The sequence below is a fragment of the Mytilus galloprovincialis genome, chromosome 13, assembly GCF_965363235.1.
Source record: "Mytilus galloprovincialis chromosome 13, xbMytGall1.hap1.1, whole genome shotgun sequence".
NCBI lineage: Eukaryota > Metazoa > Mollusca > Bivalvia > Mytilida > Mytilidae > Mytilus > Mytilus galloprovincialis.
The window spans coordinates 60585031-60598593 of NC_134850.1; the positions used below are offsets into that span (position 1 = coordinate 60585031).

The window sequence follows — 13563 nt, forward strand, 5'->3', positions numbered from 1 at the left end:
GTCTACTTCATTTTTTAAACATTTTTTAATGATGAGCCTTGTCATTGTCTTTGATCAGTTGTTAAAAGATATCAAACCGCTTTGTAAAAACAAATAAGACACTGCACGTGTTGTCATGCTGAGCATTCCCAATCTCATTTCAAAGTACTAGTATTAGAACACAAGAGGTAATTTCCTATGATATCAGAAACACGCTCATTCAATCTTTATAAACACTTTCAAATTGCAGCCAAAATTTGTTCTGTTTAGTAGTAATGGAAAAGAATATTGTAAAGGCTAAGTATTGTTAGACGGGAAGAAGGTGTCTGATAGACCTGTAAAGAACTCGCCAGTTATAACAATTCACAATCAAGCTGCCAAATATAAAGTCAATCTTTTGTTTGAGTAGTACCTGTGAAATGTATGACGAACAAACATAAAAAAAAAATGTCCTTTAATAACTTCTTTTGTAGACATATATCACAAGAAAGAAAAACACGAACGAAACCAAGACAGATTCCAAACATTGAAGTTCATTTTAATCTTTATTTGGAACTCAATGTTCTTTGTTAAATCCCTTTTGGTCTTATTAAATAAAATACCAAATATATTTAATTAATTTTCACTGAATAAAAAATTATAACACAGTAACTTTAGACCGTTAAACACTAATTGCAACTGAAATAAATTATCTGTTAGCCAGTTCAAGAACAGAAAACGATTGTTTATTTGACGTATGTATGATGTTTAATATCTTAAAGAAAACATTAAGACACACAGTACTCTTCACATCCTGCTCCATTACCAACATTTTGACAAGCTGTACACATGACCGATTCCAACTCTGATAGAATTACGGCTTGATCACCATCACCTACAATACAATTAGAAACAAGTTACAACTAAAATGGTTATTAATCTATATAACGAACCTACTTTCCTCACTGCGGATTCACTACGGTCTTTGATCGCGATTGAATTTCAGATCAACTGTTTTGCTACCGTGTACAGCAGAGCTCTGTCTACGGTTCCAAAAGCCTCTGTATTACAAAATATTTTGTAATCGTGTACAACAGAGCTCTGTCTACGGTTCCGGTAGCCACTGCAATACAAAATATTTTGTAATCGATTACAGCAGAGCTCTGTCTACGGTTCCGATAGCCACTGCAATGCAAAATATTTTGTAATCGTGTACAGCAGAGCTCTGTCTACGGTTCCGATAGCCACTGCAATGCAAAATATTTTGTAATCGTGTACAGCAGAGCTCTGTCTACGGTTCCGATAGCCACTGCAATACAAAATATTTTGTAATCGTGTACAGCAGAGCTCTGTCTACGGTTCCGATAGCCACTGCAATGCAAAATATTTTGTAATCGTGTACAGCAGAGCTCTGTCTACGGTTCCGATAGCCACTGCAATGCAAAATATTTTGTAATCGTGTACAGCAGAGCTCTGTCTACGGTTCCGATAGCCACTGCAATGCAATATAAGTTGTAATCGATTACAGCAGAGCTCTGTCTACGGTTCCGATAGCCACTGCAATGCAAAATATTTTGTAATCGTGTACAGCAGAGCTCTGTCTACGGTTCCGATAGCCACTGCAATGCAAAATATTTTGTAATCGTGTACAGCAGAGCTCTGTTTACGGTTCCGATAGCCTCTGCAATACAAAATATTTTGTAATCGTTAAAAGCAGAGTTTTTTCTACCTTTCCGATAGTCACTGTAATACAAGTGTACATAAGGTTTTGATCTGGGATATCTATTACTTCTGCTTTATCGATAGACGATAAAGAATGTGATAACGAAGGCAACATATACCACTACAATACAATATAATTTGCTATCGTGTACAGCAGAGTTTTGTTTATCGTTCTGATAGCCACTGCAAAACAATAGAATTTGCTATCGTGTACAGCAGAGTTTTGTTTATCGTTCTGATAGCCACTGCAATACAATAACATTTGCTATCGTGTACAGCAGAGTTTTATCCGATAGTTTTATCCAATCGTCACTGTAGTACAAGTGTGCAGCAGAGTTTTGTTTATCGTTCTGATAGCCACTGCAAAACAATAGAATTTGCTATCGTGTACAGCAGAGTTTTGTTTATCGTTCTGATAGCCACTGCAATACAATAGAATTTGCTATCGTTTACAGCAGCGTTTTATCCGATAGTTTTATCCGATAGTTTTATCCAATAGTCACTGTAATACAATTGTACAGCAGAGTTTTGTTTATCGTTCTGATAGCCACTGCAATACAATAGAATTTGCTATCGTGTACAACAGAGTTTTGTTTATCGTTCTGATAGCCACTGCAATACAATAGAATTTGCTATCGTGTACAGCAAAGTTTTATCCGATAGTTTTATCCGGTAGTCACTGTAATACAAGTGTACAGCAGAGTTTTGTTTGTCGTTCTGATAGCCACTACAATACAATATAATTTGCTATCGTGTACAGCAGAGTTTTGTTTATCGTTCTGATAGCCACTACAATATAACAGAATTTGCTATCGTGTACAATAGAGTTTTGTTTATCGTTCTGATAGCCACTACAATACAATAGAATTTGCTATCGTGTACAGCAGAGTTTTGTTTATCGTTCTAATAGCCACTACAATATAATAGAATTTGCTATCGTGTACAGCAAAGTTTTGTTTATCGTTCTGATAGCCACTGCAATATAATAGAATTTGTTATCGTGTACAGCAGAGTTTTTTTATCTTTCTGATAACCACTTCAATATAATAGAATTTGCTATCGTGTACAGCAGAGTTTTGTTTATCGTTCTGATAGACACAGCAATACAATAGAATTTGCTATCATGTACAGCAAAGTTTTGTTTATCGTTCTGATAGACACAACAATATAATAGATTCTGTCTCGTGTACAGTGTGATTAGCTTACCCTCCTAGAGCACCTGCGATAAACCCCCCCCCCCCTTAAATATGGGGTTCATGTTGCCCAGTCTTTAGTCTTCTCTGTTGTGTTTTGTGTACTTGTTTTATCTGTTAGACGGTATACTTTTATTTCTTTTTAGCCAAAGCGTTGTAAGTGTATTTCCTACTTCTGTGATTACATCGCCTCTTTGATATAAGATGTTATATTAGAACTTTCTAATTTTACATTTTTTGTTATACCTTTTTATCTGAGATCAACAATATACATTATACTTACAAAAGATCTTCTGTAAATTTGTATCCCCTTTTGTAGTTGCTAGTTGGCAGAACATTTCTGGGGAGTAGCTGAATATTTTATCTGAAATTATGCCAAAGGGGATAAATAGATAATATCATATGTTTTTTCAATGTCACACGCGTATCAACCTGACCCAAATACAATCATAAGACCTCTGATCGAGGGATTATATTGTTTGAAAGTTGATTTGTGTATCATGTGATTCAAATCGATGACTTGACATCATACATAATAGACTTTCAATTAAGCATTTGAGACCGTGGTTGATATAAATATCATGGATGGTTTAATCAACATTGATTGTCATTGAATGTATTTCACATACACTTTACTAGAATGTTCTTCTTAGTATATAATAAACAAGTGAAACTGCGAGCTACTGCTCACTGATGATACCCCCGCCGCAAGTGGATAATATTAATAGTGTAAAAATATGCAAGTGTTCGGTAAACAGGAAGTTGTCGAGTGATGAATCTGAAAACGCATCACACGGTATAGCTGAATTATATAAATCCTGAAACCAAATTTCAGAAATCCTTGTATTGTAGTTCCTGAGAAAAATGTGACGAAAATTTTCAACTTGGCTATCATGTGTAAAATCAGACAAGTGTTCGGTAAACAGGAAGTTGTCAAGTGATGAATCTGAAAACGCATCACACGGTATGGCTGACATATATAAATGTTGATACCAAATTACAGAAAGGGTGGATGTGTAGTTCCTGAGAAAAATGTGACGAAAGTTTCATGGGACGGACTGACTGACGGACTGACGGACGGACTGAAAGACAGAGGTAAAACAGTATACCCCCCTTTTTTGAAGCGGGGGTATAAAAATTAGATAACACATATACCGTTTCGATTATTAATGAATCATTTTGAAAGTAACTGGAACTCAAATGAACTTGAATAGTAGTAGTAAATCTTACTGAAAGAATCTTGTGGTTCTTCTAAATCTGCAAAATAATAAATTACAAATGTACATGTTCTATATATAATAACGACACAAGCTTGCATAGAAGAGTTTGATTAGGAAAGTCACCACAATCAAATGTTTTGATTAGGGTTTTTGACTGTTGTTAACTGTAATGGATGCCTCTGAATTTGTGTTGATCTTAACTCATCATATCAGTATCAAATGTTTTGATTAGGGTTTTTGACTGTTGTTAACTCTAATGGATGCCTCTGAATTTGTGTTGATCTTAACTCATCATATCAGTATCAAATGTTTTGATTAGGTTTTTTGACTGTTGTTAACTCTAATGGATGCCTCTGAATTTGTGTTGATCTTAACTCATCATATCAGTATCAAATGTTTTGATAAGGGTTTTTGACTGTTGTTAACTCTAATGGATGCCTCTGAATTTGTGTTGATCTTAACTCATCATATCAGTGAGGACGAATATATAAATGAAATACTCAATCAACCAATGAATCAAAAAATATATCAAAGTTTTACTTTTTTACACAGTCAACTATTTGTTCATATACCGTGTTCAAAATGAGACAAATGTCATTTTGTTACTAAAAAAAAATGACCTAAAAAAGTTTGAATATATATATTCGCATTTTGAAGTTTTAAATGCCGATTTAATAAGGTGTATGAATTTTTACTAAACAAGAATATGATGCAAAGTGGTATATAAGGTAGAAACATCAAAACTATAAACAGATTCAAATCACCAATATATGAATGCAATTTATCGAAAACTTAAAACAGATTTTGACACTCCGAAAGAAAATAATTACACTTATTTCAAAGGCCTCATTTGAACAATCTATGATCAGAGGTATAGTAAGCATGACTTGTAGATATATGCAGATCAATCATGATTCGGAAAACAAAAATTTCAAATGCGTTTTGCGTTTTTAAAGTCCAGTCTCAAATTTAAGTCCTTTTCTCAAATCTATGTCTAATTCTATATTGAGTCATAGACGTCGTCACAAATCTATGTCCGTGCACATGCACTGCCTTCTTGGTATAAGTCATAATTTTCAAAACAACTTCGAGTAGATGTGTTGTTGTCAAAAACATATCGAAGGTCAACGGTAAAATCAAAAATAGATTTTAATTACTGTAGAAAAACCTGCTATAATATAATTTGCAATTAACATTACATGTTTATTCTGTGATTTGCCAGTTACTCAGAAGTCAGTTTGATCGAAAGATGTGATCAACTTATTCATGTAATTTCTAATTAGGGTCTTAAAATAAAGTTTCAAAATATAAATAAATATTAAAATAAAAACATTTGGAACCAAATCTCCGTTTCTTAATTAAAGTTTTGTGCAAGTTTAATGAGAAAATGTTTCGTTTTCCCAATTGCGGAATTCACTGACTGATAGTTATGTTTGTATATTAATCTTTGTATGTACATGGTTTGTGCCCTAATCAAGCCAGTAATATGACCCTTTTTAAATTCTAATGTTGCATTTAAGCTTTTAATTTTTGTTTTGATGAAAGACTTTCCGTTTTGAATTTGAGTTCGGTATATTTGCTATTTTGCTTTTAAAGCCAACGCAGTTCAGTAGGAGTCTACAATTGAGTATATTGCCTTTTCGACAAGCATTTAATAATTAATGGCTGAATTTTCTCTCTTAAAGAGGCGCCATGTAATATTCTGTACTATTATGTCCACTGGGACAAACATTACAGTATTTGTTCCTTACGGAATAAATTCTAATAATCTGTTGTAACACAACGAACATAGATATAAATAAGGGTTGGGTGTATTTAGTATATTAAGTCAAAGGAAACCGATCTGAATAAACAAAGGACCATGCATTTGAGATTAATGCAAGACGCCATGGGACATAAATCTAAAGGGGGAAACATAAATTTGAATCTGCACAAAGGGCAGCAGATTTAACTGTTATGACTTAGCGGGACAATCGGGAATATACACATAATGGAAGACAGACACAGGGCACTCTAACATATATTCAATACAATACTTTACGATAAAATATGAACTAAGTTTATAGTTTCCATTATCAGTGTGTCTTTTTTATTGTACAAATTTATTATCTTTTTTTACTCACTTTGATTATATAGGTTGCAATATTTCGTAGAACAGTCTGAATATTTTGGTTGTTGGTTACAAACTGAACACATAATACCATTCATGGCATTGGCGGAATACAAATCTGCGCCTAAAAAAAAGATAATGAAAACCCATCTAAAAATCTTACTCTGGCTTGTCTATGTTAAATTTTAATCTTATATAGCCCTGATGAAGTTGAATTATATATGCAGATTAATCCCGGTAAACATAGTAAAATATACTTTCATTTTATAATTTCCCAAATCAAGAAGAAATGAATTAAGTTGTTGTTAATGACATTGATTAATCCAATATATGCATTGCATTGTTCAGCTAAAACAGATCAAAAATACCAAGCTAAATAAGAATTAAACAAATGTCAATATAAGTTTATTTGTTCAAGGGAAAATATACCTTCTCTTTGAACTTTGACATGGAAAAAGACTAGTCATAAAAATTCAAGCATACCTGAAGCAGTATGGGTACTTTCCGTAGTTGGCATAGTTGTTTGGATAACTTCTCCACCTAGTTTGTAAAATATAGAAGTAAATATTAGTTCCTTGTAAGACTGAAACAGGATTCAAATATAAGCTTGTGTTTGAAGTGAAAGGATCCGTTATTTTCACAGTTACAAAAGACTGCTAGAATCTTTTTAAATGCTGATACATGCTAGATGAAATGTAAAATGAAAACAAAGGGCTTTTTTACTTATCCTAAAAAAAACTAAGGACAATAGAAAATAAACATACACTCACATACATGTTTTATTTATTTCATAGCGTTATCCAAATCTATATATTAATTTTAATTGATTTGATTAGAGTAATAATACAAGATTTATAAGTTTTAGCGTGCGCTTTTCTTCAAATCTAAATTGTATAGGTAAACTAATGGTTTGCGGCCTTTCTTTACAGGTGTTAATGCTTGAGTTATCATAAATATGATGCAGACAAAAAATAGTACATTCTTCAATTTAAATTAAAAGTTTCTAAAGGAAAGAGTTTTTTGCAGTTACTGAATAACAAAAATCAGTTAGTATCCATTTATGGAAATTAAGTGTAAATATAATAATGATTCTGTAAAAATATTCTGTCATATTACCAACTGCATTAACTATAGTTAACCTCATCCAGGATTAAAAAAAAAATTCAAAATGTCTTACATTCACAGTGAGATGGCGGACAAAATCCTTGAGGACAAACAATTTGACACCATATATCCATGGCAGGATTCGCGAACATTCCAATCCCTTTACAGGTTACTAACTTTGCTGCAGCTGGTTCGTCTGAAAGGGAACAAAAATCTTCTTTTAGTCAGAACGTTCCTGATAAAGACAAATATAAAAAGACTCTTCGACGCACTAAATTCATAAATTCTTATTTTCATTGACGGGAACGTATCCATTGACACTGCCAAATCAGTAAGGATCTTATGGCATGTTTAAATCTCAGGTGTAAATGTGCAATGATAACAGATAATAAATAAAATCAAGTAGCATAAATGAATTATAGAGAATGTTTGACACTTTTTAAAGATTAACGCAACAAGAGAAAAATTACGAACAATATAATTGAAATTTACGAACTTTTAACGGAACATAAAAATAACGTCACGATTTGCATTGTATTGAAATCCAGGACAAAATGATTTCTAACCCTACTCTGTTCAGTGTCATTTTCATACATGCAATTTTCGGGATGTTTATATCTTGCTTTTTTGTATGAGTCAAGGCTCCATGTTGAAGACCGTACTTTGACCTATATTCGTTAACTTTTCAAACATTGCAACTAAGATGGAGAAATGCCTCATTGGCACTAATACCCCATCTTTTTATTTATACTATATACACAAATCTAAAACTGTAGTAAGAATAAGCAAATAGACCTACTCCTGTCTATTAAAATGCAATTAAAATCATAACAACTTAACAGTTGTTGCGACCTTGACATCTCGCTATTTAATAAAGAATATACAAATCAAAATTTTAGAGAAAAAAATATTCGCGTAAACTCAAACCCAGATCTTACATTGCATGGACAATCAATATACAGTAAATGATGGTCGTAATAATTGCGTCATCTGTTAACTTGCATTTTAAAACTATAAAAAATGTAGGCCTTTGATTTTGCCCTCCAGACATGCTTTAATATACACTAGACATATCATTAACGCTTTAATCAGAACATTTAAAAGGTCAAATTAAATACAAATGTATGATAGCGACATAAAGGGTGTTACGAGGTTAGGTCCTTTCTGATATGAGATAAGCATTGCTATTTCGTGACAAGAAAAGTTCTTTCCCAAAGAATGACAGGCGCATGAACTCCGTGATTAAGTTTCTTCATGGCACTACGCAAGAAAATAAAGTATTGTTAGTCCTATCCTTGTTCATGACCAGATGTAAAATGCATTGTTTGCTAAAATCCGTTTTGGCATAAGGAGGTTGTATGGTGTAAAATTAACATCGTACAAATATGTGACAGCAAATTAGAGGTGGGATATATTTTTTTTTTGTGACAAGAGAGTACCAAACCAAATATGTGGTTGGGCAAGTTCCTTTCTTACATGACAATGGACAGGTAAATCGGGTATGTCGAATAATGTGTATTTTACTTACATGACAAAAGACCCGTAAATCGGGTATGTCGAATAATGAGTATTTTACTTGCATGACAAATGACAATTAGATCAAGCATGTCATAGAGTAAGTACCTTTCTGACATGACAATAAACAGGTGAATCAAGTATGTGGTAAGGTAAGCACCATCATGAAATGACGATGAATCCGGTAAACCATGTATGTGATCAGGTAACCATCATGACATGACAATGGAACAGGTAAACCAACCATGTGGTCAGGTAAGCACCATCATGACATGACAATAGAGCAGACAAATCAACATGTGGTCAGGTAACCACTACCATGACATAACAATGGAGCAGGTATAAAAAGTATGTGGTAATGTTAACAACATCATGACATAACAATATTGGAGCAGTTAAATCAAGTTTGTGGTAAGGTAAGCACATTTCTTACATGAAAATAGATTGGTAAATTAGGTATGATGTAGGGTAAGCACCTTCCATACATGTCAATGGATCAGTTAAACCAAGTATGTGGTAAGGTAAGCATCATCTTGATATGACATAGAGCAGATTAGCTAAGTATGTGTCTAGGTGTTAATCTGCTTTACACGGCGCTTTACAGGTAAATTATTATGTGGTAGGAGACGCACCGTATTGGCATGACATGGAGGATTATTTCTTAGGGTAGGTCAATTGATTATGTGTTAAGGAAAGTACTGTTTCGATATTAAATATGGCATTTAAATCAAGAGTGTTGAGCGGTTACTTATTTATTTCTGGAATAACAAAAATATATATTCGGATCAGACAGGTAGGTTGTGTGTCCTGGCGATGGATAGATAAAATGCTTGTGTAAAAATTTGTTTGTAAGTGCTAAACACTTGGAAAATAGGCAAGATGATCAAGAATTCATTCGAACTTTGTTTTCTGTCATTTTGGTTTCTGTTTTCATTAAGGAAAAACTGTAAATTTAATCGAATGTATTTCGTAAGTGGGTATATCATGTAGATCCAAATTATCAAACCGCCCCCTTTAATTAACGTGACTATTCAAACTTTTCAGTTGTCACGTATGCCTGTTAACTAGTGATGCATTAAGTTATAGATTTCAAGCTTTTCATTAAAACATCGATATTCGGACATCTTACAGTTTTGTAAAATAGTCGTGACACCTTTTCAGTTATACGATTTCTGCATTTGTCATTGAAAATACAAGACAGACAAGAAGGCAATTTTTCCTAAAAAAACACACAGGACAAAGAGATCAACATGAACACAAAATACGAAACAAATTAAGAGAAATGGATATACATGTTAAATGTATATACTAATTACTATGATCCCTTCAACAACTACTTTTGTCCCTTCTGTTCGTTTTCTAGAAATGAAGACATCAGCAGTGTGCCATTGTTCGAATCTCATAAATAGAATCATAAGCCAAATCAAATGTTTACAAACAAAAACTGTAGGAATAGCATGAACTCCAAAATGAGCAGGTATTGCTGTCGTAAAACTTTCGAGTCAGTTTTTTGTACTCGTACTCGAAAATCAACCAATCAAAATGCTGGATTTCATGTTTCGAGATTGATTTTTGTGCTCCAAGCACTGAGCAAAGTGTTATGACTTCAACCCCTGATTTGTCGACATGAAAGCGTCTCCTACTATACATGCATCACCCGACAAGCAAAACTACGGATATTAGTCCACGAAATCAATTAATGTCAAATTAACATACGATATCTATCTGTTCTAAATGTTGTTTGTACTCATGCTTTAAAATAAAAACAGAATTATAAATATAAGTAGATAAAACCATAATTAGTTTTGTTAGGTTATAATTGCTCATACTTCAAATTTTCCGTAAAATCTTTTTTTTTAATATCTTCTGGCCCTTTTTCTGAAGAAGGATTTTCCTTTTTCCCTGAGTATACCTTCGTTAGGTTTGACTTTCGATTTTGCAAATATAAAAATTAATTTATTGAAATGGTGAATGTATTCGACACAGACCATCATATTGTCGAAGAATTCAATTTTTAAAAAACAATTTAAACACAAAATTGTTGGTGTATAAGCTCGCTCTATACTTTGCGGCTGCCATGCAAATGTGATGTTTAGGTAGTTATAAAACCAGGTTTGATATTCAAATCTGGTAAATCGATTGAGCAAAGAAAAATCAAGGTTGATATATTGAAATGTCTACTTGATATGAATATAAATGGAAAGCCCTGGGTGCAATACGCGGTATATATAATATGCATAAAAATGAAGAAAACAAACACTTTATAAACTTCTTCGGTCGAAATAACTTTTTTCTGAATTTCCTTTTCTTTTGTCAAAGTCTTGCAAGTAAATAGTACAAATAAACAAACGAAATAGAAAAGTGAAATTAAGAAGAACCTAATCCCAAATGAAATAGCGATCAAAAAAGTACTTTTTAAGTTGTCTAATGCTTAGTTCATATAGTATCAGCCGTCAGGAAATTTCTATTTAAGCTATATAAGATTATGAGTAATGGTTATTCTCAAATGTATTTAGCAGATGTCCAACATACCTTTTACAATTTAGTTGAAAAAGTCAAAAATAAAATTGTCACAAAGACATTAACCTTTCAAATAACAATTAAAAGGCAGGCAAAGTGCTTGTAAGAACATCCAAATTAAACAGTACCAACTGATCACCTAGAAGGAAATGTAAAACATAGGTATCAACCCAGTATGACATCAGAGTCTATTATGAAACTTGTCTAAGTCTTGGATGATGATGATATAAACATATCTAGATAAAGTATTAGAAAAAAGAAACAAAAAATCTTACTCAAATGGGATAGCATTGTTGGAAAATGAATATAAAATTAGTCTTGAGTTGACTCTCAGACTCTGCAATGTGCAAGGATTAAAGGTATTTTTTCGAGTTGTGTAATACTCAATTCACGTTTTTATCGTCTGTGTTGAAACTCCTACTCTCTCTTAAAGATCATTTTCCATGTCTATAATCAACGTTATTTAGCAGATTCATTAGATACCCTATAACAACTTAGTTCAAAAAGTCAAAACTAAAATTTTCACAAAAGACATTAACATCTAATTGACAAAACTCTTGTAGTCAAATAACTTCCACAAGACAAGCACACACTAAGTAAAACGTGCTTTAGGGACAAAAATAAAAACTAAGTAGCAATAAACTGAACATCCCAAAAGCAGCGTCTTTTTTTAACTTGCTTAAGATGAAACTAGTTAACATATAAGGCTAATCTGGTCAACCACAATTTGAATCGTTTATGGTATTACTATCACTGTGTCGATACTTCTGTTATTGGACTGCTAGTCCCGCATGTATCACCAGCCAAGTAGCCCTACTTCGAAACTAGCATGACGATACGGTTATTATGTTATTAAACTTTGCTGTTACAAAATTTTGGAAATTATTCTAAATTAAAGGATTATATATACTTTCATACCGAGCATCACCGAAAAGACACTAATTGTCAAAATGCACAACTGGTGCATACAATGGTACCGTTAATGTTATAAAAAGATAAACCAGGACAGCATTGACGATACGAAGAACCTTATATTAAATGGTAAAGCATTGTTGGAAAATGAAAATAACATTGGTCTATTGTGACGCCTATAATTTTCAAAGTACACCAGGTTTTTTTTTAACACGGACACAAATGTACTTTTCAAGTTATTTAATGCTTAATTCGTATATTATCAGCTGTGTTGAAACTTTCTGAGCTCCAGTTTAAAAGTTTTTTCCTTCTTGTTTTATAATTTTTTTGGTGTTTATCATACTTAAAAGGTTTTCTCTGAAAATATACCTCATGCCTCGCAACAGCTTGGACGACTTAATCTACCAGATACATTACATACCATTTCATCATTTAGTTCAAAAAGTCAAAAGTAAAATTGTCACAAACGACATTATTATTTCAAATGAAACATTTTGTAACATTTATATCCAAGCTGTTGCGATGCATGAGGTATATTTTCAGAGAAAACTGTTAAAATTTTTAAAAATATGTTTAACAGTTTTTCATTAGAAATAAACAATTGATTGTCTATAATGTAACCTGTGAAAAGCATTGAGTCTGTTTAAAAGGTTATTTATTTCGGACTATTCGATTATTGAAGTTTGTAGTTTTGCATTCCAATTAGGTTTATAAGGTTTTACAGGCATAAATAATGTTAGGTATTTTATCTAAAATTCCTAGGTACTCAATCGGTACATGACTTTCATTGTGTGTAGACATCTTCTTTAATTTTAAAAGCAATAAGTTTTATTTTACCGTAAAAAATTTAGTATAAAACATTTTTTTATCCTTTTAATTTGTATTTAGAAATAATTAAAAGAACTATGCAAAAAGCGAAACACGGCAAATCACACTTGACGTCATAAGCTGTATCACGCCATTTTAATTTTTGTCACAGTGCGTTCCCGAGCATACAGAATCTAAAATGAATAATTATTGACTGCGATTCCCCATTTCTCCTTTGACTATGCCTAAGATGATGTAATATCACGATTAATCACATTTCTTCATTGTTCATATGTTGTTGTTTTTTTCGCTTATTGATGCGATTTGAATCCGCAGATTTGATAAAGTTTTATTAGCAAAATTTTTAACTAATTTGAAATGATAAACTTGTTAAAAATGAGATTTATCTTGTCAAGACACTTGAGTTTATTTTACAGGTATAAATAAGGAGCGTGTAGTTTACGGAAACGCTCATCTTTGGTCTTTTATTTGAAAGAGATAC

General features: G+C 32.5%; 1 protein-coding gene across 2 annotated transcripts in view; it reads right to left on the reverse strand.

The window, feature by feature from the left end:
* Nucleotides 1-732: 732 nt before the first annotated feature.
* LOC143055895 (uncharacterized) overlaps nt 733-13563 on the reverse strand; it is a 47754-nt gene continuing 34923 nt past the window's right edge. For both annotated transcript variants that reach the window (XM_076228940.1, XM_076228939.1), the window contains 6 exons: nt 7381-7503; nt 6687-6743; nt 6217-6327; nt 4104-4130; nt 3157-3237; nt 733-853 (listed from right to left, as the gene is read on the reverse strand). In XM_076228940.1, the coding sequence (XP_076085055.1) occupies nt 747-853; nt 3157-3237; nt 4104-4130; nt 6217-6327; nt 6687-6743; nt 7381-7503 (506 nt within the window). In that variant the 3' untranslated portion in view covers nt 733-746. The remainder of the gene's footprint in view (nt 854-3156; nt 3238-4103; nt 4131-6216; nt 6328-6686; nt 6744-7380; nt 7504-13563) is intronic.